At 35.6% G+C, this 27,047-nt stretch overlaps 1 protein-coding gene across 1 annotated transcript; it reads left to right on the forward strand.

The window, feature by feature from the left end:
- The first annotated feature begins 4,626 nt into the window (after positions 1–4,626).
- LOC133204972 (uncharacterized) lies at positions 4,627–26,557 on the forward strand. Its single transcript, XM_061340712.1, has 34 exons — positions 4,627–5,031; positions 5,698–7,296; positions 7,574–7,717; positions 8,019–8,334; positions 8,476–8,651; positions 8,805–8,936; positions 10,804–10,970; positions 11,164–11,357; positions 11,513–11,773; positions 11,858–11,958; positions 13,240–13,467; positions 13,552–13,726; positions 14,210–14,479; positions 14,733–14,927; positions 15,031–15,187; positions 15,292–15,562; positions 15,779–15,862; positions 15,989–16,061; positions 16,147–16,259; positions 16,558–16,714; positions 16,891–17,139; positions 19,314–19,508; positions 19,685–19,866; positions 20,278–20,479; positions 20,705–20,856; positions 20,947–22,055; positions 22,298–22,479; positions 22,637–22,878; positions 23,005–23,195; positions 23,414–23,568; positions 23,974–24,108; positions 24,371–24,664; positions 24,990–25,349; positions 25,620–26,557. The coding sequence occupies exons 1-34, from the start codon at positions 4,636–4,638 to the stop codon at positions 26,114–26,116; spliced, it is 9,354 nt and encodes a 3,117-aa protein (XP_061196696.1). The 5' UTR covers positions 4,627–4,635; the 3' UTR covers positions 26,117–26,557.
- Positions 26,558–27,047: the final 490 nt, after the last annotated feature.

Genomic DNA, 27,047 nt, shown 5'->3' on the forward strand with positions numbered 1-27,047 from the left:
TTTAAAACTTTTATCGGGATGTAAATACATTAATTAATATGATACCTTAATTATTTCTTATGTAAATCTTTGATCTCTTCCATTGCCCATACAGCATACCTTTGGGGCCATGATTTGAACAAACTTCAGTCTGTCAATTTGTTGCTATTTTTGGAATTATCTCCACTTGAAAGAGTGTGGCCCTTTAATTAAGTAGATTTGAATCCCCTTCACCCAAGGATTCTTTATGGCTACCAAGTGTGGTTGAAATTGGCCCAGTGATTCTGGAGAAAAAAATGACAACGTGATAAGTTTACAATAAAGGCCAACAATGACATTATACATCGGACAAAGAACAAGTGCACTTATGGGCCCGGGTAAAATGTGAAAAAATGAAGATTCAAATTAAGCATAATTTTTCATCTCAGATCATTAATTGATATCTAAACCATATATAAGATTCAACAAATTTTATCGCCGAAATTCATGAATATACAAAGAGCAAAACCATACAATGTGGTAGGGGTCAGCCGACATTCGTGATTTTCTGTAGTAAATCGAGGACGGTCAATCATTTCAAAGCTTTTGTTTACTGTCAGCCTAACGTTGTACAAACTTGTGCGAATGACAAAAAGCGCATTATACATTTATAAAACTTGTGTGAAAGTAGGAAATTTGTACAAGATTAGGCTTGTACTTAAAACATTAAAAATGTATGAAAAGTTGAATGTTTTTCCTATAGCAAGTGACAGCTATTTACCTGTATGACCTATGTTGAACCCACCCGTGGAATAAATTATTTAAAATACCGGTAGCCACGTGAGTTCTACCCGGGTAAACATTCCTCAAAGGTGCTCACTGTAAAAGATAGCTACGTTTTGTATCAGGCTCTAAATTCGCTCTTGAGTACATCTTGACCTATGATTTTAACAAGAGGAATATAAAATAAATTATTTAAAAAATTGAAATAAGAAATGTTTTATATTGAAAAGTATATTGCAAATATATAAAAAAGATAAAATGAGCAGATTTTTTCATCAACTTACTTTTTTTTTCTTGAAATGAATTTGATAATTCCACTAGAATTACGCATGTGTAGGGGGACATTTTCAACCATGTCAAAATAAAAGTCAAATATACGGCGATAATACCTTGTACACAGAATATCTTCATTCACTACTGTTTAAGAAGGATAAAATTAACATACAAAAGTATTTTAATGCACATTATGTCTAAAATAAAAGAAAAATTGGAATTTATTTCTTCTCATATTTTGAACGTAACGTCTGTCAGACTCAATACACCGGGTACATTGTTATAAAATGGGCCATTGTTTATGCAAACTATTTTATCTTTCTTGTCTACTGATAGAAAATTTACCTGTTTATCAATTAAGTGATCGCAGATTCAACAGAAAAGCACGTGTGCTTAGAAATTAACAAATCTGTGGGATGCTTCCTGTGTCTGTCATGGCAAGTGGGCGTTACGTTCTATTTTAAGAATGGAGCTCGGAGATGCTTCTTCTTATACATTTGACTTAAAGGTTATGAATATTTAAATTTTCTCCAGTGTTCTATGCAAATGTGTTTACATTTCGAAAAGAAGAGCTACAGAGAGAGCCCGAGAAGCCACGAACGTTTGTCTGTCAAGTGTTACGTTACACGAAGTATGTTACGTTCATGAAAATATAAGTTGTCTTTACCCTAGATTTTAAACACATATCATCAAATATTGTCAGCTAGTAGGTGTATTTTGGATTTAAAAAAAAAAATGAACTTGCACGCTCTTCATCACTACATAAACACTTAAAATTTGACATTTCTTACATAACGTACCGATTGACAGACATTACCTGAATACTATCGTAACGATGACGGACAAAACGAATGTCTGTTCATGTTACGTGAATCAAACGGGTGCATTCAGATTTATACGTTCAATGAATTAAACCAAAAAGTATTTTTATTTAAGAATATTAGTGTATTACAAGGCAAAATTTGTCTTTATAACTTAAACAATACAATTTTGTAGTTGTTTTCTCGCAGTTTTTAAAATGAGTCTGTCAGGGTTACGTGCATCCGTACATGTTACGATATAGGTTTGATCTATATGCAATAATTTATTTTTTAAAATTTCATTAGTATTTTCATAAATAATAATGTCTGGTGTATTATAATTTCCAAGAATAAAAGATAAACTTTGAATGATAAATTTTATTGGCTCGTTTCAAACAGATATTGCTCAAGAAATATCGTAACATGACAGACATGGTGGAAATTTTGTATGTTACAAAGCGTATAGCAGAGATTTATTTTTTAAAAATTCAAATTTAAAATCTATAAGGAATCAAAATTTGAATAATGTCCATTTCTTACGGCAACATTATCTTTTTGATAAAATAATGAAAGTTTATGGTTTATTTGGCTGGCTAAGTAAAGGAGTCTGTCAGTGTTACGATCATCAGTTTGTGCATCAAATGTAGCTTAAAAATCTTTTTTCTTCTAAATAAGAGTGAAAAAAAATGTTTGCATTGTTAAAGGAATTGTTTAATTTTATTTTTTACAGATTATTTGTATTGCTAAGCATCAGAAATGTAATTTAATCACGTCACGTTTTATCATACGTCTGTCATGTTACGTTATATGTCTGTCATGTGTTACGTGACACATATTTCAAACATTAATAAAATATTTATTTTTGACTTGATTATCTATTCAAACTTTTTTTTGTCCTATTTAGAGTCAAAACTTCAAATACACATAAAGAAATCTAAGGAAAAAAAGGTGTCTACAGAATTCTTTATTTGTCCTCCAAGATGTACTCAAGAGCGAATTTAGAGCCATCATTATATAAGTCGTAAGTTTGTATGTATTTGGTTTTAAGAACACGGGAGGGTTAGGAGAGTTTAGTGTCGTTAAAATGTCATGATCATACATAAAAGTGTCAAACATTTTTAACATTCATGCAAGAATGGTATCGGTATTGAAAGCCACCTAAATACACTTTTTTCATTTTAAAATTTAAAGGAACAAATGGTAATACTTATTCTGTTATTTCAAATGCAAGCGTGCAAAGTTCTTAGTTTGATCACTCTGGCTACAGGCATCTATACAACTTCATTTTTTCTCAGGTAAAAAAAAGCTCAAGAAGTATCATTCGGCAAACGCGCCCGTCAATGATCCACCATCAGATTGTTCAAGTGTCCGATTTAAATGTCTCCTCCCCTTGATTTAAATAAATGAAACTCAAAATAGGATCGGTACGACTTTTCCGGATTTGGGGTAGTTATAGGCTTAAAAAATCTTCATTTGTTTCAAATCCATGCTGATTTAGATGATGTTTTAACGTGATTTTAATTAGAAATATCCACTTGTGTTTAACTATTACCAAAAAAGAACAATTTGGTAATATATTCTAAAGTAAAACGTCACTGAAAAAGGGCCCATGAAGCATTGCTTAAATGCACTTGTCCTTTTGATCAGAAAATTCTGCTCAGGTGAGCTAAATAGTTACCCTTTTAGGCTTCCATATCTTCTCTTTTTTGCGCCATTCTACTTTCACTTTCATATTTGTGTTCGCTGAATGAGCTTATATGATATAAATACGCTAAATATATAACATTAAGTAAACAGAATTGAAAAAAAAATGACTAAAAAATAAACATAAAATTTAGAACACATAGATATAATAATTTAACACGTAAGTATATTGTACTTTGTCATTTGTTAATCTATTTTCAGTACGCATGATAAGCGTTGTAGCAAAACATTCTGTATATGTTTTAAACGTGCTTTTAGAGTTAATGTTTGTGGGTACATGAAAGTGTATTTCTTGTAATTTTCTTTTTCAACAAGGTCTAACAGCTACCTAAAGTCAGTTAACATACAAGCAAACAAAACTATATGCTTGTATTCGAGACTCTAAGGTATTGTGAGGATTTTTTGCTCTAGTACGTATCTTAATATTAGGCCTAATTTCCTACATGTTGTTTACGTTTCTACACTTTTTTCAAATCACAGCCCAGGTTGATAATCAGGGTTTTTCAGATCAGTTTTTATAAATTGCAAGAAGCTAAAAATAATTCTAATCAGTATAGGAGTTCTTGGAAAATAAAATAGAAAGTAGGTAATATATATAAATAAAGCTTCATAATTCATATCAATAAAATACAGGTATGGAAGTTTATGTCCACGTAAGTACTGACTGCTGATTTTGTTGAAATTAATATAATTAAATCATAAGCTTATAAAAATGGTAAACTGATATGAACACAACCAATATGACTGTGTTTCTGTTTAAGTATTGATGTTTTTTCCTGTTAGTTGACAGAAAACATATGACATTTAACTTCCTGGTTGTAAAATACTACTGTAAGGACAATTACGAGAAAGATTTATCATATTGGTGAACACAACTTTGATTCCGTAACACTTATTAGAAATGCATCAACATATAATTACTGATTTATTAACCAGTGTTAGGTATTTCAGACATATTCAAGGGATTGATTTAAAAAATGGAATAACACAACAATATATTAGTAATTTTCACTTAATTCATTCATTTGATATTTACTTGTTCTGGATATAAAGTTAAGATTAAGTTGTAAAGAAAATCAATTTGCATTTTTGTTGAATATATTGTAGAAGGTGAAAAATGGCTGAAAATAAGTTCACCAAAAGGAGACAGAAACTAAAGCAGAATTTGTACAAGTTACTAAAGGAGAGGGAACCTGATGGCATTCCAAAAGCACATCTATGGAACATTTATAGCAGCAAGGTTGAGAAGATCAGTGCTGCGTTTTATGGCACAGGGAAAATGCACAACCTTCTGGCAGATTTTGGTGACATGATCTATGAAGTGATGGAGAAAGGACGTCCCACGATTCGTCTTATTGAGGGGTATATTCCAGCTGGAGAAGATCCACCAGATGTACAGATAGATAAAATATCATCATCAGAGTCTGAAGAAAATCATACACAAGCAAAAGAAGTGAAAAAAACAATGAAAACTACAGAAAGTACAAGCAGTGGAGGCAGGTCAACTGATGAAGTGAGTAATAATCTTTCTTATACATGTATATTTATTTAAGGAATGTTTTTAAGTTTTGTGTGAGTTATTGGTGTGTAAATCACACAGACTTGCACGTAGGCATATTTTTCATGAAGCGCTAGCGCGCTTCATGAAATATGCCTACGTGACAAGTCTGTGTGATTTACACACCAATAATTCACACTAAACTTAAAAAACATTCCTTATATTTACATTTTACAAGTTTAAAAGCACCAATAATATACTCAATGTTTGAATTTCTTGCTGTCCTATATCGTTACATTTTTATTAACGTCTCTGTAGCCTCATTGTGACGTCACTTTAGGGCGAGTTTCACTGTGTATATTTCTACGCGTGAGTATACACAAAAATGACTTTCAAATCAATTTCACAGTTGGCTTAGTAGAAGAACAGAGCAAATGTAAATATTGATATTTGAACTTCACTATCTTAAAATACCAGGGACATGTCCAAGTCTATGGTTCCAACTGCCTTTTGATTCAAGTTTTAAATTTATAGTGGTCAGGCAGGTTCGTGGCAGATATATATTCAGGTCAATGGAATAAAAGAAATTACATGTACTACTTTTAAGAATTTAATAAGGTGATTCAATGCAAGTGTCTGCTTAAAAGAGAAGATAATCTTTATCTTTTTTATTGGATTTAGGCACTGTACAGTAGATCACAACCTGCCAGTAGTCCTTCAGTAACACCAAGTGTTCAGCAATTATCTCTCCCGTTACCCACTCCAAGCTTAGCCTACTCAATTGGACAACCACTTATAGCCCAAGCAAGTATCCCAATCATACAACCTACACAACAGCTAAGGGCAGGACCTTCTTTGATGCCACAACCGCTGATGATGGGAGGCATTGCAAGGCCACAACTTAACACATTACAGACAAATATCTCAGCTGCTGTTGGCCAGTTTTTGACCCAGGCAAAACAGTCCAGTTTTGCAGTGGGCAGGAATCCTGAAGAACCCTGTGTAGTGTCCTCCAGCAGTGAATCAGAGAGTGAATCAGAAAGTGAAGAATCTGAGGACTCTAGCATTCAAGCTTCAACAGTCAAAATGGAAAAAGATGAACATAAAACCAAAATAGAGCAGACACGTTCAATGGTTAAGAAAAATATTGTGAGCTTGTTGACTCATCATCCAAAGGGCATCAAAAAGAGTGAAATCTGGCGATACTATCATCAGGAATTCAAACAACAGCCAAACAAGGTACAAGTGGGACTTTCACAGCTAACCAAGGTTTTAGACCTGTTCACTGATGTAATCGAAGAAGTTCAAGATAATAATGGAATTCCCTATATTCGACTTATTAAAAAAGCACCAAGTGGGAGGAGTCAACTGACCCCTGGGTCATCAGGAAGTAGCACCCCAGTGATAGATCTAACAAAGGATGAACCATCCTCAACTCGGGGTAGCCTTGTGGATTTGACTAGGGACCAGAGTTCTTCTGGTTTTATCCCTCTTTTACCCTCTCACCCTACACCAAGAATAAGAGGCCACCCTGGAGACTTTCAGATGCAGTCTGCTTACTCTCAACTCCAGCAAACACCAGCATTTGTTCTGCCTAGTGCCCCATCACAGGATTCTTCCTTGGCAGTTTGCCAACTGGTGATCAGACCAATTAGTCTTCGGAAATTTGAAGAAAAGGAAACCCATCTACCAAGGGTGTGGAATAATGACAGGTATGGTCGTTTCAGTAAGGACCAAATTGAAAATGTTGCCAAGGAGTGCATTGAGGCCCTTGCTGAAGCAGAAGAGCATGTCAGTGTGGAAAGGGTGGAAAGTTTGATGTTACAAAGACTTGGTAGAAGAACCATTGGGGAGCTGGGTCACTGGCGTTATGCCAACCAGATACCCTGTCTATTTGAACATAACAGGATGCTCTGCAAGATTAATGCATACATACAAGCCTTTCTGAACACACGATCCATATGCACACTTCATGAACTGAAGATGTGCATGGCTGAATTTGCTCCAGATAAGGACAGCTTTGCTGCTTTACAAGTTGGTCCCCTCCAAAGACTGCCAATCATTTATAACAACTTCAAGTTTCCTACAGATATGGCTGATATTCCGGAAATTACTACCTCTGATATTTTTGAGAATCTACGGAACTACTTGAATAAATATCAGAGATGGAACACCAAGCTTGAGTTGGAACACTTCATGGAGTACTTGGTGGAGACGTATAGAGTGGAGAATGCTTACATCCTTGGAGTCCGAATTCGCAGCTTACCTCTAGCCATGCAGGTAAATTTTTCTTGGCATGTGGCTATACCAGTTTGTAAGGGGATATTGCATATCAAATGGGAAACAAAAAAGTTTTTAAAGATGGTAATGAACTGACTGAATTACTTTTCTAAATAATAATAAAAAAAAAAATGTATCTAAGATGGCTCACTTCAATGTTTGAAATCCCCTGCACATGTACATTAATACATGTATATTACTAAATAGAATGTCACAGGTTTTATTGCTTCCATCTAGTTGACATCTCTGTTGTAACAACATTTAATTTTATTGGCAGGTCTTAAAGAAATCTCAGAGAGATGCTGCTGGGACTCGAAGAAAAGTCACAGAGGATACAAAGGAAACTCTGAAACAAGAGATAGAGCAAGTGTTCCACAGATTCAGGGCAGTCCTCATGAACAAAAGAGATGGACAAGGACAGGTAATTTCTTTCCATTATTATTTTATTATTCAAAGTTATTCATTTTCCTAGAATGTTCCATGTCATGACCATTGTCATTTACACAGAGATGAAGGTTTATTTGACATGTTTTTCAATGAAACATGAAAGAGACATGACTCTGAATTTGGTTTCTTGGCTTTACAGAATAGAATTTCTGTGACATCTGTTGAATTTTTTTAAATCTGTATACCATGTACCATACTGTTACAGTAATGATTAGTATTGCTAACTAACTTTAAGAAGATTATTTTAAGTGATGAGCTTTTGTTCTCTATGATAGATTAGGGAGCACTACCTTAAGATCCGGCCCACTGAGGCCCTGAAGGAGATCTTTGATAAATATCGAACCTTGTGTAGCTCAGTGGAGGCCCCTGCAAACAAAGCGGAGAAACGAACCTTCACCAGGTTTACAGAGGCCATTAATGCTTTCCTTCAAGCAGTCACTACAGATAGTTTTGGTCGGAATCTCTTTCACATAGCAATCTGTATCAGTCGCACTGAGGTGGAGACAATACACAGACAGTTTCTGACTGAGGCAACCACCAAACCAAAGGAGGTGCCTGTTACTGTGAAAAAGAAACCCCCTCCAACGAAAGGTAAGGAATGCTTCTGACTGGGCCCAATAAAAAATGATATAGATTGAAGTATATAGATACTTCCAATAATATGAATAATCTCATAATGTGTTCTAGGGGAAAGATGATGATGTGAGTTGATTTTTTTCTTGTTTTGTCTAGAGTCCATCATTAAACTTCTAAAGACTTTCCTTGACAAATGTCAGAACCATGGAGCACTTACATTAAAACATCTGGACCACATCGAGGAAAGAATTACAGATCATTTTGAATTTGAATCATTTCTGGCAATGGGATATGGTCGATTCCTGGAATTTCTCATACAAGAGACCAAACAAGTAAAACACTTTTATCATGCATTTATTATTATTACATGCAATGCTGGATTTATGATATAAAAAAATAATACTTTTTGTTGTGACAAGTACATGTACCAAAATAAATTTATATCAGTACTTTAATTACTTTTATAAATTTTTGACACTTTAAAGGAACTAGATGACTGTGGAGGCACCAGTTTAGGGACAGGGGGAGGACATGGTGATGTTGCAGGGGGATATCTCCCTTCCCTCACTCACATTCTTGAGTTCATCCACCAGTGCAAACAGAGTAACACCTCACAGGTACCTAGAGAATAAAATTTATTTAAAAAATCTACATGGAAGGAATAAAAATATCTCAGTATGCTTTGTGTGCCCATCTAGCAATCAAACATATGTACAAAGTGTACATGGTATATCATTGAATAGCGAAGTAGTTGCAGTATCTCAATTCTTAATATTTTTATGCCTTTGAAAAATAGGTAAAGGACCTTTTGTAGTAGGACTTTTTATTTATATGTCGATGTATTACAAATGTGACCTAGGTCATAATATTAGATAGAGACTTCTTTTGTGACCACATTTAGAGGTTAAGGTCAGAGGTAAAGGTCAAAGGTACAAACACTAATACTTCAAAAAAGTGCTGTTCAAAGAAACAACATTGAGTTTCTATATACATATTTCTGTATTATATTGATGTCTATATACGAGGGGCATTTCAAAAGTTCTGGCAACTGGTGTGCGGTAAATTAATGAGCGTCATTATCATAAATTAAATTATATCAATCCCTCAAAATAGTCTCCGTTGACCTGGACACACTTTTTCAGTCTTGAAATCCACGTGGAAAGTGCTGCCCTATAGTCCTCTTTCGGTATACGCTTCATACACTGGAATACGGCACTTCCGACTGCATGACGACTTTCAAATTGCCGTCCTCGGAGGGCTTCTTTGATAACGGCATTCAACCAAAAATTGCATGGAGCTAGGTCAGGACTATAGGGTGGATGTGGTAAAACGGCAATACCATTTTCCTTTAAATATTTGGTTACTACCTCTTATCTATGGGCAGGTGCGTTGTCATGGAGGAGCTTAATTCCTCTAGTACTGGTTGTTGGTCGGGTCGTTTTATAGTGCTCTACAACCTGAGACAAGACATTCTCTGCATAAAATTGACCAGTAACACTGCTGAGTTCTGGAACCAGAACTTGAGCAACAGGGCCTTTAGAATAAAAAATAATAAGGCATACATTACTCTCCAGACAGACCGGTTTCTGCGTGTAATTTGAGGCTTTGTATCATTTTCACCGATCCAAACTTTATTATTGAGCTTAGTTTCCGCTTCAAAAAAATATATCCATGTTTCATCACCGGTTAAAATCTCATTTATTCGCCTTTGGTCACAGTCTTCATAAATTGTTAGTAACAGTGAAGCCATTTCTACCTGGATGCACTTTTGCTCTTCCGAGAGAAGATGCGGCACCCATCTAGCACAGACTTTCCTAAGCTTTAAGTTTTCCTTTAAAATACGAAAAACTGCTGACGAATTAATGTTAGTTAAGTCTGCTATTTCCTCAACTGTATATCTAGCATCATCAGCTATCGTATTTTGAACAGCGACGATTTCTTTTTCGCCATATGCACAAACTGGACGCCCCACGGGGGTCATCTTCAATTGATTTTCTACCCTCTTTAAATTGAACTATACCCATCTTGCTATTGCTCGATATGAAAGAGCATGCTCTCTATATACTACATCTAAATCGGCTTATATTTCTGTTGCCGTAAAGCCAAGCAATGAGCAAATTTTGCAATACGCTCTTTGCTCAACAAAAAATTGTTCTCCTTATCAGTCATTTTTATGCCCAGTATACAGAGTATACCTAATTATGACATCATTTTAGCAGACCTATACGTCATTTTGAATGTAAAATGACGTCACTACTAATGCATATTTGCCTAAGCTTTACAGTGGTATCAGAGTCATTTTAATCCGTAACGTAGTTAAAATTGTATATACCAGTTGCCAGAACTTTTGAAATGCCCCTTGTATGTGAACACTTCTTGGCATAAACATGAATATGTGATTATTGTATCGCATTACACTGTATATGTACAATAAATAACGAGGTCGATCTAGTTTAAAAACAGAGTTATTATGGTTCTTTTTAGGAGGAAAAGATTCAGCAAGCATTATGTCACCAGTTCTCTGTGAAGGAGGTCAAACAACTGGGACATGGGACGTCATCACGTTTGATTGGTTTAGCTGATAGGCCAGGGAAACATGTGTCCAATCAACACTGTGTTGTGTATGAGGCTGCTGTTATTCCACCAGAAAGGTAACTTGCTTTCATGTAGAAATTTTTGAGATTACCACTGCATTATACAAACTTGATTAGGATATTGTTTAATAAAATACAGTATGATATTACTTAATAAAAAAATATTTTTTCCAGAAATCTAAGATTTTGGATATAACATACAAAACTCTATATTGCATCATTGTATTTTTTGCATTTTCCTTATGTGTAGTTTTGAGGTGAAAGGTCAGACTGGAATTTTAGGACACCAGACAAAGGAAGCAGCCCTTGCCTGTTTGAATAATTGTCCTCTATTGGAAAACATGGCTGATTGGAGTCAGTGGTCTCTTGTGTTTGAACCACAGCTAGGGAAGTTAAGGGACTTTATTCAAAAGTATGGAGAATGCCAATCTTGGCCAGTAGAGGGTATGTAAATATACCAAATATTAAATGCAGGGACTGGTTACATTCAATACTTATAGAAAAATGTACATAATAGATTACAAAAAGATGTCCTTTCACTCGTGAATAAGTTTAAATTTAATCCAAAATGATCGAACGAAATTGTTCTGTATTTTCAGGTGGATCCAAGATCATGAACACAGATTTTATAGCATTGGAGAGCTCCCCTGGTCAATACCTGAAGCTTTTAAGTAGCTCTTCCCCAGAAAAATTTTGTGTGGCCCTCCATAACAGAATAGCTCGTGATGTAAGTGGACACCTCATGTCAATGGTGATCCAGAATAAAGGTGTTGAGAACACCCCTGTAGCTCTGCTTGCTAATCATGTGAGGGAGGAACTGTTCAAAATGCATGGGGAAGCCTCAAAAGACAATGTGCCAGGTATGGCAGAATTATGATTGTTTTATTGTCATGGAGTAATTTGAAATGCTTGTGAGTTGATTTAAATCTGATTCTATCTTTTAGGGGCACCATCTAGTTGCCAGCCTGCAGAAACTGCTGTACACTTTGTTCTGGACTGTTTGTCAATTTTACCTGTCAAAACCTGCTCTGTTTTGGCTTCACAGGTACTAGCTGCACTATTATTGTCTGGAACTTGATAACTTTGCTTCAAGTTACACACATTATAAAAATATGAAAATATAATCATACCCCCCGCAAACGAAGTTTAGGGGGGGTATATTGGAATCACCATGTCCGTCTGTCTGTAGACAAGATTTTGTCCAGAGAGTTTCTTGAAAACTGTTGCATAGAATTGTCTGAAAATTTGTACACTTATTATTCACCATATGAAGGTGTGCACCTGGTATTTTCATCATGATTGAATAATTTTCTGCATTTTACAGGTGTTTTTTTCATTTTTATTATGTGGTTTTGTCCTGACCTTTTCTCAAAGACTATTTCATAGAATTGTTTGAAAATTTGTACACTCATTATTTACCATATGAAGATGTGCACCTGGTATTTTCAACATTATTTGATAATTTTTCTGCATTTTACAGTTGTTTTTTTTTTTCATTTTTATTGACTTAGTCATTTTGGGTTTATTTCTAAGGTTTGAGACATAGAATCTAGAATATCTGTACAAAAATGTGAACTACAGCTTAAAACTATTCATTAAAACAAAAAAGAAATCATCAAGTCATTAAAAACAATTTTTACATTATACAGCAGATAGTGTAAATCCATTTGTCCCTTGGGAGTAATGAGTGGACATCATCCAGTTAAAGATTAATTAATGAGTTCAGTGCAGGAAGTTGTTGGGGCATCTCTGATCAAGCATGTGTTATCTATATCTCCTGGGAATTTAAAGATATCTGTTCTTTAATTCTCTTAATTGTAATTTATTGTCTGTCAGTACATAGTTACTGGATGACCAGCCTTTTATTTTTAAAATGAATTTGATATAAAGTTATCAAGATTAATTTGATTTTGTAATTAATTGATTTTTTTTCAACAATCAATTTGCAGAGTGTCATGTCTCAAAAAGATGACAGATGACAGATAGTTGCAATTTATTTTTTCAGTGTATTAAAAAAACAATGTAATTACAATGTATTGGTATTGATGTTTTATTCGGTTGTTCCTTGGTTTCATTCATTAAAAAATATAATTAGTTTTTCACTCTAAATGTTTATAAGAAAATTGTGAACACCTCTTAGATCCATAAAATGTTAGTGATTTGGCACCTCTGAAAAACCCAGCGGGGGGTATTTGTCCCTTTTGGACAGTTCTAGTTTGAAATGGTCAAAATATCGACAATTTTCTTTTGGTTTATTTACATGTAAGACTAGATAATAAATCAAAAAAAAATAAGTGAAGCTTCGGACTTTCTTTTTATTTTTCAGATGTTCCTGGACCCACTTGGTCAGGTGATAGGACAATCAAAATCAAAGACCATGCTCCTCCAGTCATGTGTGACCTTGACCCAGTTAAGCCGCCTCCAGCAGCTGGGCTGTCTCCTTGGCGTGGCTGAGTGGATGGACAGTATTCAGGTTCGCTGTCAACCAATGCCCTCTTCTCTACAAGAGGTGGCCCCAGAGGTTGCCGAAGAGTTCTTCAAGGATGAGCCTGAGGTGAGAAAGAGAAGAGTTTGCAGACCTTAGTCAAATTCATTTGTCAATTGCCAAGGTATGCTTTTACAAGCTTTTTTCTTGCAGATTATTGAAGATAGTGAAGGTGAGGAAGACTCTTCTTCCACATCCTACTTGTCAGATGTGGAGTTGGAGACTGAGGTCAAAGTTCAGGAGGAAGAGGAGATGATTGTGGTGGATGAGTGCACAGAGATTGAAGATGATGTTAAAGAAGATGCACAAATGAACGAGGCCAGCATTGGTACATGTTCATCTGATTAGATTTTTAGGCAGATACAGAATTGAATTTTTAGTTCACCAGAGATGAAGGCTTAACTGAGTTATTTTGATCAAAGTTTGTCTGGCATTTATCTTTCCAGCTGTCTGTAAACTTTTCACAGTTTCTACTTGTTCAGTGCAAGGCATATACTGCCATGTTACTCATTTGAACCTTGTGATTTTAGCCTAATAAGATTATATTGCAGTTTTAGGTCAATGGGTCTTTTGCATACTCACAAATGAATGTTTTCAATGTTTATACATTATCATTTATAGAAATCCAGTTTATATTTTAGGGTAATCATAAATTAGACAAAAGTGTATCAAATGTGACCAAATATGAAAACAGAATATTCTGAAAAGAAAATTAACAATAAAATATAAAGTGTGAATGATGAAAATCTAAATGGTAGTGATGTATCCCTGATAAATAAGAATATATACATATATCTTTAACTATTTTCAGATCTAACTGTTAAGTCTGAGGACACAGTCATTGATCTTCTGTCTCCAGACAACAACATGGAGGAGGCAGCATCTACAGTAACCGTGGAGACTGATGTAGAGCAGACGTGTCAGGGTATTGTCAATCAGATTAGGAGGGAGGAGTTTGGGATTGGGGTGGAGCTAAATGAAGATGGACAGAAATTGATGAGAGTTCAACAAGAGAGACTGGGACGAAGTCTGGACAGGTTGTCTAAAGATCTCTACAGCAAGGACACCCACTTTGTACTTGGTGAGGAGAGAAAAGAGTTGCTACAAGCAGAGCTTAGTATTACAGAGTTTAGAGAAATTTTACATGCAGCCATTACTCTTGCAGAAAAAATTTGAAATCTTTAATATTACAGTGTAATTTGACATCTTTTTATTACATTCTTTTGAGATTGGAACTAGAATTTGTTACATGTTCATTTTTGGAAGGATGGGATTAATATTATGGATAAATATTTCAAAGTTGGCAAGCATAATGAATTTGTAATTTCTCATAGAACTGATACAGAATGCTGATGACAACAGTTACCCTGAGGACCTACAGAAAAACACTTGTCCATCTGTGCAGTTCATAATGAGACCAGATGGAGTGGTGATTTTAAACAATGAGACAGGTTTCCAGGAGAAGAACATTCGTGCCCTTTGTGATGTGGGAAGGAGTACCAAGGGCAAGCACAAGGCTGGGTATATAGGTAGGTTTATAGATAAAAGAAACAGGAATTAATGAAATTTGTAAATTGTGTACTAGTATGTATGACACAGTTTCTGGAGTTGGTTTTACATTGATAACTGTAGGTCAGAAGGGAATTGGATTCAAGTCAGTATTCCGGGTGACAGATGAACCAGAAGTCCACTCAAATGGATTTCACATCAAATTTGATGTTCAGTCTGGGCCAACAGGCTATATCCTCCCACACTGGGTGGAAGAAGACAAATGGGAAGAGGGGGAGGGGTAAGCATTGTCATATCTTGTTAGAAGTTCAAAAAATTCCAATCTCAAATTTCCACACAACTTTGTGTGATTTTTATGGAAGGTATATGGTGTTTCTCTTGTAGTTGGATGACAAAAATAGTTTTACCAATAAAAGATTCAATGAAATCTCAAATGCGAACCTTGGCAGCCAGATTTCATGATATCCATCCTTCCTTGCTGCTGTTCTTGAATCGCCTGAGACAGATCACAATTGAGAATCGAGTAGAAGATGTTATCCAGGAGATAAGAAGGAGAGACCTTGGGGATAATGTAGTGGAGATAGTGGAAAACAGCAAAGTGGATAGGTGGCTTGTGGTCAAGAAACGACTGGATGCGTCCACAATATCATTGCAGGTCAATGAATGAAATAACTACAATCAAAAGAAATTAAAAGGATCATATCTATATACAGTTTACTTACAAACCATTTTATTCTTTCAATTATTCTTGCCATTGATTGATAAAATGTTTATTAATAAAACCATCATCTTTACTTCTCTTTATTTCTGTTCAAGTATATTTATTGTATTTGAATATTTGTATTTGGAGTAAAAATATATTGTCTTACAGGCCAAATCAGGGGTAGAGGTGGAATCTACAGAAATCGCCCTGGCTTTTCCGCTCCGACCAGCAGGACAAAAGAAAGACAGCAAAGTACCATCTCCATGTTATATATGCCATTTGCTTAAACCAGTATTTTTGCTTATTTCACCATAAAATTAGAATTAAAGAATACCAAAAAAAGACATAACCACTAATAGTCCTTTGATTTATTGTTAGTTTGTTCCACCGAAGCAGCCAGTGTTTGCTTTTCTACCTCTGAGAAGTTATGGATTCCGTTTCATCATCCAGGGTATAACTTAGCAGAATTTTTTACCTCTCAGTAATACCTTTAATGAATGTTCTTCAGAGTTCACATATCTTTATTTTTGTTAAAGGTGACTTTGACGTTCCGTCCAGTCGTGAGGATGTGGACCGAGACAGTTCCTGGAACCAATGGCTTCGTAACGAGCTCCATGTCCTTTTTATAGAAGCTTTGGAAGCATTCAAAGTATGACGTACTCTGTAAAGGGAAGTCTTCACCCAATTTTATATTCTCCCCTTTCATCTCATTACAAGTGAACAAATAAACATCGGAAATAGAACAACTTCAAACATGTATATTTCTGTAACATAACATGTGTGGGAGAATTTAAAATGGGGCAAAATCATTTGCAAGTGTGATAAGGCAAAATGATAAGGGGATGAAACAACCCTGTCTACAGTATACAACAATGCAAATTGATTGACATCTTTAAAGCTATCACCTTTGTACTCGCATATTTTCAGCCTTTTTGAATATTTTACAGAACCATGCTGACTTCTCAAACGTGGAGGCTGTAACTTCCTTCCTACAGTTTGTCCCTGTGGAGGATGAAATCATAGATTTCTTCAGACCTGTAGCCAATCAGATTCTTCAGAAACTCCGGGCCAAACAGTGTGTCCCCACTCAACCCAACAGCAAGGGTAACATATTTATTGCAATGGCCTTAATGATCAATCTTTCAAAATTAAGCCTTTGGTAAATTAGATGGCTCACAAGTTTCTCCTGCTAATGTACATTTATGTGTTGAAGGCATGTAAAGGACATAAATTTGAAAAAAAAAATGAGGATAATAATACAAATATCTTTACATTACCAGGCAAATGTTCATGGAAGATTCCATCACAGACTGTGACTGTAAAAGACCCTCTAGTCCTAGAGGTCGTGACACCTGACCTTTTGAAGGACACTCTTAATTTGTTTTACCTCCATCGAGATGTGGCAGCCATGTTAAATTCTTCCCTGACCCTGAGTCTGGGTATAGAGTCTTTGAACACTGAACACCTGCTTCTGATAGGGAAATCATTGCTACAGCAGTGGTCAGCCAGCCAGGAAACTACTGACACAGGTATAGACCAAACATATATATTAACTACAGCTTAAAGGTCCTGTTGTGATAGGAACAACAGATGCATGGGTTTTAATTAGTGTTGTCAAATTAGACAATTTTTAGTAATCGGTTACTCGCTTACTTTTCCGATCGAGTAACCAGTTACTCAGATGGTTTTTCTTTAGACATCAGAACATTCTTGTTCGTGGTATATATACTCGGCTGTAATTATTTATATATATTGTATGTACTGTCATTATAATTTCTAAATATGTCTTATTTGTATATTGGTATATATAAAACACAAATGCACTGCACATGAACTTTATTTATAATTACAAACACACAATATGTGCTAAATAAATTTGTTCTTGAACACCCTGTAATCGTTGGCTGTTTTGCGCTCTATGTATCGCTGGTTTCACAGTCATACTTCACTCTGCGGTGGTTAAGCATAATAGTTCTCCCACCCATGTATGCAAATTCCATTTCACATAATTTACACCAAACGGATTTCAATTCTTTTAAAAATGTCCATGCTTTCGATGCATGTGGCGGCATCTTCTTTAATCTTGTACTGCACAGGCCCATATGAAGCAATTTCACTTTGAGGGGGCACAAACATATATTTTCAGTTGAGTTGGGAGGGGGACAAGCAAAAAAAAAAAAGGTCATCAGACATTATTTTGAGGGGCCACAAGCATATAGTAGCTATGTTTTGTATAGTATTCTATATATCGGCAAAATTATTGGCGGGGCACGGTGCCCCGTGCCCCCCCCCCCCCCCCCCCCCCCCCCCCCCCCCCCCCCCGGTTCCTATGGCCATGCTGCGGACTAGCAAAGGTTTATGTGAGGTAATTATAATTACAGACCTGTTTACTCTTACGTTTTCGCTGTATTATGTGCTGGTTTTGAGTCCAAAATATGTCTCAAGTTTTGCAATATAAAAATACGGAAATCAGTTTGTTTGGATTTTCACATTTAGTTTTCGAAATGATCTTTCTCAGTTTGACGCTTTTTAATCGCTATAAAAAAAGAAAAAGATTTTAAACACTTAAGTGATATCAGTTTGCCAAAATGCGGTGGTTTAAAAAATGACAAAAACCCCTCGAAAGAAAGCGAGGTATGTTTTTCTTTGCTATTAAACCATGTTTTGGGTAATCAAAAATGCAGTTGTTTTCAAGTAATAGATGTTAAATCGATGGAAAGTGAAATCTTACGGGCAAATGCCAAATCTCACTGACAAATCTAATAATAAATACTGAGAGACAACAATATGGGTAAACAGGTCTGTAATTAAATCAAGCCTTCAAAACTTGTATACCCCTTGGCAATAAAAGCCATCAATTAGATAATCTGTGAAATACTAATGAAAACAAATTGATCACATTTTGTAAAACGCTAGGTCGAGACTAACGTTAAAATAACGGTAAATAAAATGGGGACGTTATAAACAAAAAAAACTTTTACTACTGATCTACTTTATAAAATTCAATGTATCCGAGTACCTGAGTAACAGTTTTACTAACCGATATTCGCACCGTTTGATGATTAACAGGTTAACCGGGTACTGGTTGACAACACTAGTTTTAATAAAAGAGAGCAGTACAAATTACTATGGAATCTTAATTTTTTGTGACAATATTCATGACTTTCATGGGTCACCCCCATCCACAAATTTAGGTTCCCTCAAAGGATTATTTTGTTATCATTTTATTGAATCTTCAGTACATACAAGTTACCCTTAAAATTACAGCCTCACAAACAAGTAATATTTTGGTTACCTATGAACATTGACCAATACAGATTAAAATGATTCTACAGCATTTATCATTGCACTGCTTTCACCAGAACTTTTTTTTTTGTCGAAAATATACAGAGATATCAATTATCCGTCTATCAGATCTATGCATTATTTATTCTATTTGCTAGGAGTTCTAAAGCTACAGGGTTTTGTTAAAGGTAAACAAAGCTTACAAGAATTTATGACTGTTCAGAATTTGGGGTTTCAGTACATGTACAGACACAAAACCTTTCACCTGTGTTTCTTTTATGAGATGCAACATACATAGTTGCCTTTTATAAGATGGCAGCTATGATTTTACCATTTAAGAAAAATAAGGCCACTGGAAAACAAAATTAAAAACACACAAACAAAATCAGGTTAATGCTACATCTTTTCTTTTGCACAGATGGCAATGTTTTGATGACAGCTAAATGGATGGCATGTGTCTACAGGAGCCTGGATGAGTTCTCAGATAACCAGGCTGTGTATGATACTCTGAGGGCCATGAAGATCATACCCCTGGCCACCAACCAGAGACAGTGTACTGGTGACAGCACCATCTTCTTCCCTCTATCTGAAAATACAGGATTTAGTCAAAATGGTGAGGAAAAGCTTCCCAGAAGACATTTTTGGAAAATATCTTGACACTATCTCACTTATTCTAATATAATAAGAAGTATAATGTGTACTTCTTTCAAACTGAGTGTAGATCAATTTTGTTAGTAACATGTTAAATGTATTTAATGTTTCTTTTGTATTAAAATTCTCTTCCTATAGACCCTATGATGATTCTCCAGCAAGATTTGAACACGATCCATCCCCTTTTGGTTTCTACTGCTGACAGTGAAGTGAATTCTCAAGTACAGAAGCTTCTGCTGAAGATTGGGGTATGTCAGCTGTCCCCCAAGGAAGTCATCTGCCAACACATCATGCCCATTCTTAAGTCAAACTCCTGGAAGGTCAGTTTTAGGCATAACTTTGGCCTAGGTTTTTTTAGATTTTCATGAAAACTAATTATATTTAAAAAAAAACATATTTAAGAATATCGCATACAGGGTTGTTTTTACTCCGTGTTATTTTTGCCCAGTCTCATTTAGAAAAAGTATTGCCTCATTTAAAATTTGCCCATTCATGATGAGGGCAGAGGGGGCAAAAATAAAACTGGGGCAGAAATTTCCCTGTATACTGTACATGTAGATGTATTTGTTTTTGCAACTTATTCCTGAATTGATGGTAGTGATAAATAATTGTAACTGCACATAAACATTTTCAATAATTTCTACAAGGTGCTGATGGCAATTAATTGATACAAGATTACATACAAACATTTATTTCTTGACAATTTCTTAGACAATTATTGTTGTTTCCAGGACAAGAGGAACGACATTCTGATTAGTTACATAATCTACATAAAAGAGCAGATTGAACTGGACCCCTCACTCATAAATGTGGAGGAGTTAGGGATGTCAGCCATATTAAAAACCAACAAAGGTCTGCAGAATCCTTCCCAAAGCTCCATACACTTCCCACCAGTGTACAAAAACAACATCAATCTACAAGATGTGTTACCAGGTATAAGACAATGTTATTTGTAGGAATATTTTTTTTTTTTGAATTGCACAATTGCTTGTATTGGCAAAGGAAACTGAACAACTGAAATATGAACCTCCAGTATCATTTTTATTTATAAATTTTGAAAATCATATAAATACCTACAAAATATTCTTTTAGATTTAAGTGTTTATTACAGGTTTTTTTTAATTTTTTAATTAATCTAAATGCAATGTCTTCTTGTAGGATATGACTGGATTTTATTGGATCCAGTTTACCTTCGGAACACCCGAAATCCTATTGAAATCCAGAAATGGCGGGACTTCTTCATTAAAATTTGGGTGACAGACTTCATAGCAGTAAAGCAGGTCAAAGTAGAGATATCGGCAGAAGATATCGTAAGTGAGATCCAGAGGTGGCTTAATATTGTCTGTACATGTATATTTAAAGTTAATTCAAATTCAATTCATATTTTCTGTTTAATCTAGTCTTCAACTCCTTGGGCTCCACTTAAAGAGGTTCTGGATCCCATACAAGATGGAAGTTACATTGAGGACTGGTCCTCTACAGAACTGCAGGAACTGATCCAGAACAACAGTAAGATGTCCTCCTATCCCCAGCAGATGAGCACACTGTGTGTCCTCCTGGCAGAAAACTGGGACAGACACTTCTCCAAATTCACATCCACCTCCTTATACAATAAATGTGGGGGACGTATGAGGGATATGGAGACATCCTTTAGCATCCTTTTGAGAACCTCCAGTTGGTTGCCAGGATCACAGACCTGTATGAGTGTTGAGAATGAAGATATAATTGTGTCAGAGAAAGTGGTGATGATGCAGCCTTCTTGTTTGTATTTACCATTGAAGGACATAACTGACCTTTTGGCTCACTCTGTAATTTACATCAATGTGCAGATCCCACCCAAAAGTTCTTTTGGACAGTTTTTACGAATTAAACAAAGCGTAAGATTACAGGATTTGAAGAAGTTCTTGATTGACTGGGGCAAAAGAGACTTGGAACAAACACCAAAAATATTCATTACCACCAAATATCACATCAGCAATGTCTATTTGTGGCTTAGTAATCAGCTGCCTCCTATAGAAACCCAAGAACTGCTCCAGAATCACCCAGTTATCTTCGTGCCAGATAAACCTATGCCAGTAAGGTTTGGTCCTGGTTCTGGTTTTATGAACCAGAGGTCACTAGAAGGTCTTCAGGCTGGTAGGATGTTAAATAGTAAGGAAGTCTGGTGGTCTGACCCAACGGGACTCATAGTGAAGCATGGTGAGATCATTCAGGATTATCATTCAGAGCTAAACAAGAAAGCCATACTCTTTGACACTTACGGACAGTTTCATGATCTGAAAATGTTATTCCAAAATGCTGGAAGAATTTCCATGGAGCCCAGTATGTTGGAGTATGGTGAATTACTGGTGCTGATGGGACAAGTTCTAAGCCTGTCTGATAAGTCTGTTTTGTCAGATGCTCTCAAGTTGTACCTGACCATTGGAGGCAAACTGAGACCAGATGGATCACAACTAACTGGTCAGACAAGAATGAATGTAATGGAGATAGAAAAAGTAGCACTCAAAAAGTAAGCAAAATACAGTGATTCATCAATTATCATGTATGTCATAATTCAGTATGTAATATTGTTTCACTGGATCATTTTTTTTCTTGGATTTTCTTATCAGAATACTAAGTGAAATTAAGAAATTTGTAAGTAATGGTTTTGTGCTCTAGCTGATATTATATAGAAATAGCTGAATTATGCATTTAACCACTATCAGATTAAGACTCATAACAATTAATTATTAATGTGTGTGCAATCTCTAGGAAATTAGAAGGGCAGAAGATTCTCGCCACAACACGCAATAAATGGGTAGGTACTAAGGAGCACCCCATGATAGCAGAAAATAGGGAGCTAGAAAAAATGTTTGAGAAAAAGGACCAAGTCAACTTTGTTGTATTGGAGGATAGATCCCCGCAGCCCAAACGGGGAGGAACAGCAGTGCTAGGTAGGTAGACAAGTAGTGAAGCTTAACAGAGGAGTTACTCTTCTTTGCCTTTTGTATTTTGCTTCCAAAAACGATGTCTTCACTGTTGAACTTTGATTTGCCTGATACATGTAGTTTTATTTGAAATAAGTAAATTTACCTGTGTATTATTTGATAGACCGGAACTTGGGAGATAAACTGATGCCATTCTATGACTTTTGTGGTGTGAAGAAGCTATCTGATTGCACTGTTGTTCAAGAAATCCCTGAAATGCTTGAACCATGCTCAGAGCTTCAGTTGTATGTGTTCAGAGCAGTTCCGGTACTTCAGCGATTCCTCTACAAGTTTTACCCAGATATCTATCAAGAACTTCAGAACCAGAATATATCTCAACGACTGTCATCCATGCAATTCTTTAAGGTTAGTCGCTCAAAAACTGTTTATAAAATATTTTGAAATCATTCTTTATTCTTGGTCCCATTGAGTTCGAGATAATGAGGTTTGACTGTAAATGAATTACCTTTATATTTCTTGTACATATTACAGGTGAAAAGTTTGGAAGTGAGGTACTCATTGAATCACACCCCAGATGTTTTTGTCTTGAGGAAAGAGAAATGTGTGCAAACGGAGAGTACCTTCTACTTCCACAGGGATTATACTGAGTGTTATCCAGACATAAACAAAGAAATTGCCAAGTTGTTCTCCAACTCGGATGATAGATGCTCCAAAGACTTGAGGTAAAGTACCGGGTAGGTTATTAGAAAAGGCTGACATGAGCTGTTAATCCTCATCATAGAGGGATACATACTTTTGTATTAAATTTCAGGATTTTCTTAATGAGAATGAGAGAGTAATTCTTTACAATTCAGTTGAAAGAATATTTTGTACCAACCCCAATTTTTTTTTTAAATGAAGTTTGACTTGACTGTACATCAAGACATCTTTTTCTGTGCAGGGCTTTTCTGAATGAGCTAATCACAGCACTTACCAAAGAACCACACACTCTGGAGGAAATAATGGAACAGAGTGACTGTGAACAGCTTCCAGCAAATGAACCTGTTTGGTCTGTTCCTCCACCAGTCTTTCAGGTTCCAGTGCCTATTGAACCAGGTAATTGAGAAAGGCTACAAAAAATATGTTGTTAAAGTACTGTAAACCAACTATTATTCGCATCAACTTTTACTCGCAACTTGTCAGTTTGAAATCAATCCATGATGATTAATTTTCGCGACTGAGGAAACATTCTCTACAAAAACAAACCAAAATAAATGGTTCGCGGGGATTAATATTCAACAGTTACAGTAGGTCGCAAAACTTGCAAATATTTCTCGCACGCGAATAGAAATTGGTTTACAATAAAATGGTCATTGAAAGGTCTACTATCTGTTGCTTTCCTTCTTTCCTGATCGCAAATATACACTTTCCTCACTGAATAGCTATATAGCATAGGGAAATACATGTACATTACAATAAAATTTGTTAAAACTGAGACTATACATTTTTGTATTTCCCCAGAAGAAGATGAGCTATGGCCTGAAGAGGCTGTATCGGGAGAAAAGAGGTCAGATGTTAATCAGACAGAGGAGGGAGATCAGGGCCTGAAAGCTTGGCCACCAGTGTCAAACATACAGGGACCAGTTCAAAATAAAGGTTTGTTCAACATAAAGTTGTAGTAATAGAAACACAATTAAAGGATAAGGAGTTAAGTGGTGGAGAATCAAAGTTGACCATAGTAGCCATGTCAAAAGTCAGTTTGCTGATACATGTACCAAGCACTTTTCAATGTTTTGACAGCTTATTCAGTAAATACAAATATTTGTACATGAAAAGAGGAGCCAAAAATGCTGATATTGTTAAATTTAAAAAGCATCCTTTACCAACCCAATGATAATTTGGATTCTTTAAATTATAGTTAGAAAAGAAAAAGAAGATAAACCTGCAGATTCTAAAGTATGGCCACCTCCAAAGGCTCCTGATTATGTAAAGAGTGTCAAAGAGCTGCCTAGTCAATTTAAGGTCACAGATGAAAGGAAGCCCTCTAGTGGTGAGGAAACAGAGACTGTCAAGGGAGATAAATCTTATGGAGGGGGAATCATGGTGCATGAGAGGACAGAGGAACAGTCATACAATAGGCAGGATGGCGGTGAGGGGAGCAGACAGGGCAGTGGTGAGGGGAGCAAACTTAGCAGGCAGGACAGTGAGGGAAGTGAGTATATGAATGTGTTGATGGTGGTAAATACATGTAGTTCTCCACTTGTCTAGAAATTGTTGATTTGAGGGAATCAAGATCACAACAATCATAGCTTTTTGTGAATTCAGTGTTGCTGTTATAGTACTTGGTATACATGTATCTTATTTTACATAGAAAGTGATCAGTTTCATTAAATGTCATGCAGAATTTAATGAAATCATGTTTGGTTACTGAACATGATCAAGATTTTTTTTAATTTCTTGGGATTTTTTCAAATGTTGCAGTTTCCTGAAATTTCAAAACATGAATTCATCATTCATTTGAATGTTTGGTTTTGTAGAGGGAACAAAGAGAAAGATATCAGAAAATGAGGCGGAGTCCTCGGGAGAAAACAAGAGACCAGTGCCACCTGGTGAGGAAAAAGAACAGGGATGGGAAGTGTCAGGTTTCAAAGCAGAGGGTTCTCTCCAGACAACAGTGCCATCTAGTGGAAGCAGTAAGGCTAAGGATACAGGAATACAGCCCAGAGAGACAACAGGGGAAAAAGTTCATCACGGAGAAGGTCAGGAACATGGAAATATGGAGAATATCAGAAATGAAGATAGCTCAGTGACCCACAAGCCGGGGGGAAAACGACGGCATCCCACAGACAGTAGTCAGGGGTCACCAAGGGTTCCTGAGTCTAAGAGAATTCTAATGGGTATGTACCGGTAAAATACAAATAAAAAGTGTATTCAAACATGTAAAAGTAGAAACTCTGGATTTTTCTTTTATATTTAATTAGCAATTTTAATGTAATTTTGATTGGTTTTCATTTGAATGTCTTTAGAATCTTTGAATTCCTTTGGTTTCATACTTTCTTCATATTTTTCCAAGATTTATTACATGTATTATAAAAATTTATACATGTCATAATAGTTAAGTAATTATTTGTAAAACTTTTCATTGGTGTTGTAACTTTGTATTGCAGATCACCCTGCTTGGACAGAACTAGCTAGTGATTACACTTACGAAGAGTTATGTCAGGGTTCCAATCTCAAGGCCACACCAGAAATACCTCTTGACCTTGACCTGGATGAGTCCAATTTACAAGAAATAGGTCGCTGGGGGGAACACCTGGTCCATCAGTACCTGTTAGAGCAGCAGGAGGGGGATAGAGACATTATAGAGGTTAAGTGGTGTAACAAGGAGAACGAGCAGGGTACTCCTTATGACTTTGAATTATCACGCCAGACAGAAGATGGTGTGGTTAAAACTTTTATAGAGGTCAAGACGACCTTGACTGATGATAAGGATGTGTTTGAGATTTCTTCTCAGCAGATTCAGTTTGCACAGGAACAGCGTGAGAACTTCCACATCTACCGTGTGTTTAATGCCGGGGATGTGGAGCGGGTCAGATTGGTGAGGATTGATAATCTATGTCTGAGGCTGGACCAGAAACAGGTCAGATTGTGGATGATGATTTAGGTCAAACACAGGAGAGTGTTCCACATGATCTCTTGTTTCATTGCTCTGATTTAATGCTTTTCACAAAACTGAAATTATTATGATTATATATTAAAACTTGATAATTACCATCTGTGTATAATTAACTCTTTTGATGCCGGAATTGCAGCAGTATATGAAATTTATATGAATATAGTTAAATCAATGAACAACCTCTTTGGAAAATAAAAAATAAACAATTTTACTCTCATACACCTCACTGGTAAAACTGAATATGTTTATATTTAAAGTGCACATTTGACAATTGTTGTGTAATAACCTGGTTGTCACAGAGAGTAAATTAACTTTTTTATGTCAGATTTATAGAGTATTCTTTCTGTACACAGTCTTGTAATATATTTTTTGTCAATTCAGACATTTATTTTATTCTGAAAGTGTGAATCCATTTAATTGTATTAACTAAAATTTGTTTCTTTAATGTTTGATTTTTGTATTATTTAGATTTTTTGCTGGGTTTTATAATTTGTGCACTTCACTTGTCAACAAAATTTTATGCAACAAATTTTCTTGTGAGTGGGTTGGTTTTGTACACTCTAATAAAGTGCCATATCAAAGTTTACATAATGCACATTGTATTATTGCCAAAGATATGTCATTTCACATACTGCATTGTTTTGATTCTGTCGCATGAACGAGTTTCCTGGTTAACTCAAGTACACTGGTATTTTCTAATGAAAACATTCTAGAATTTATAATTAGTTCATTTATTTATTCCTGTACTAAATGTTTAAAAAGAAAATCTAGCATTGCAAAAGCATGACAACTTTCATATTTCTCTTAGAGACAATTTTACCATTTGTGGTACATGTACAAATTATATACTGTATACAGGGTTATTACTTTTGCCCTTTCACACGTTCATGCAGTTTCACCCCATTTTAAATTTACCCTG

This window comes from Saccostrea echinata, unplaced genomic scaffold (genome assembly GCF_033153115.1).
Source record: "Saccostrea echinata isolate AGI-Se365-2 ecotype Australia unplaced genomic scaffold, CSIRO_AGI_Sech_v1 ptg000054l, whole genome shotgun sequence".
Taxonomy (NCBI): Eukaryota; Metazoa; Mollusca; class Bivalvia; order Ostreida; family Ostreidae; genus Saccostrea; species Saccostrea echinata.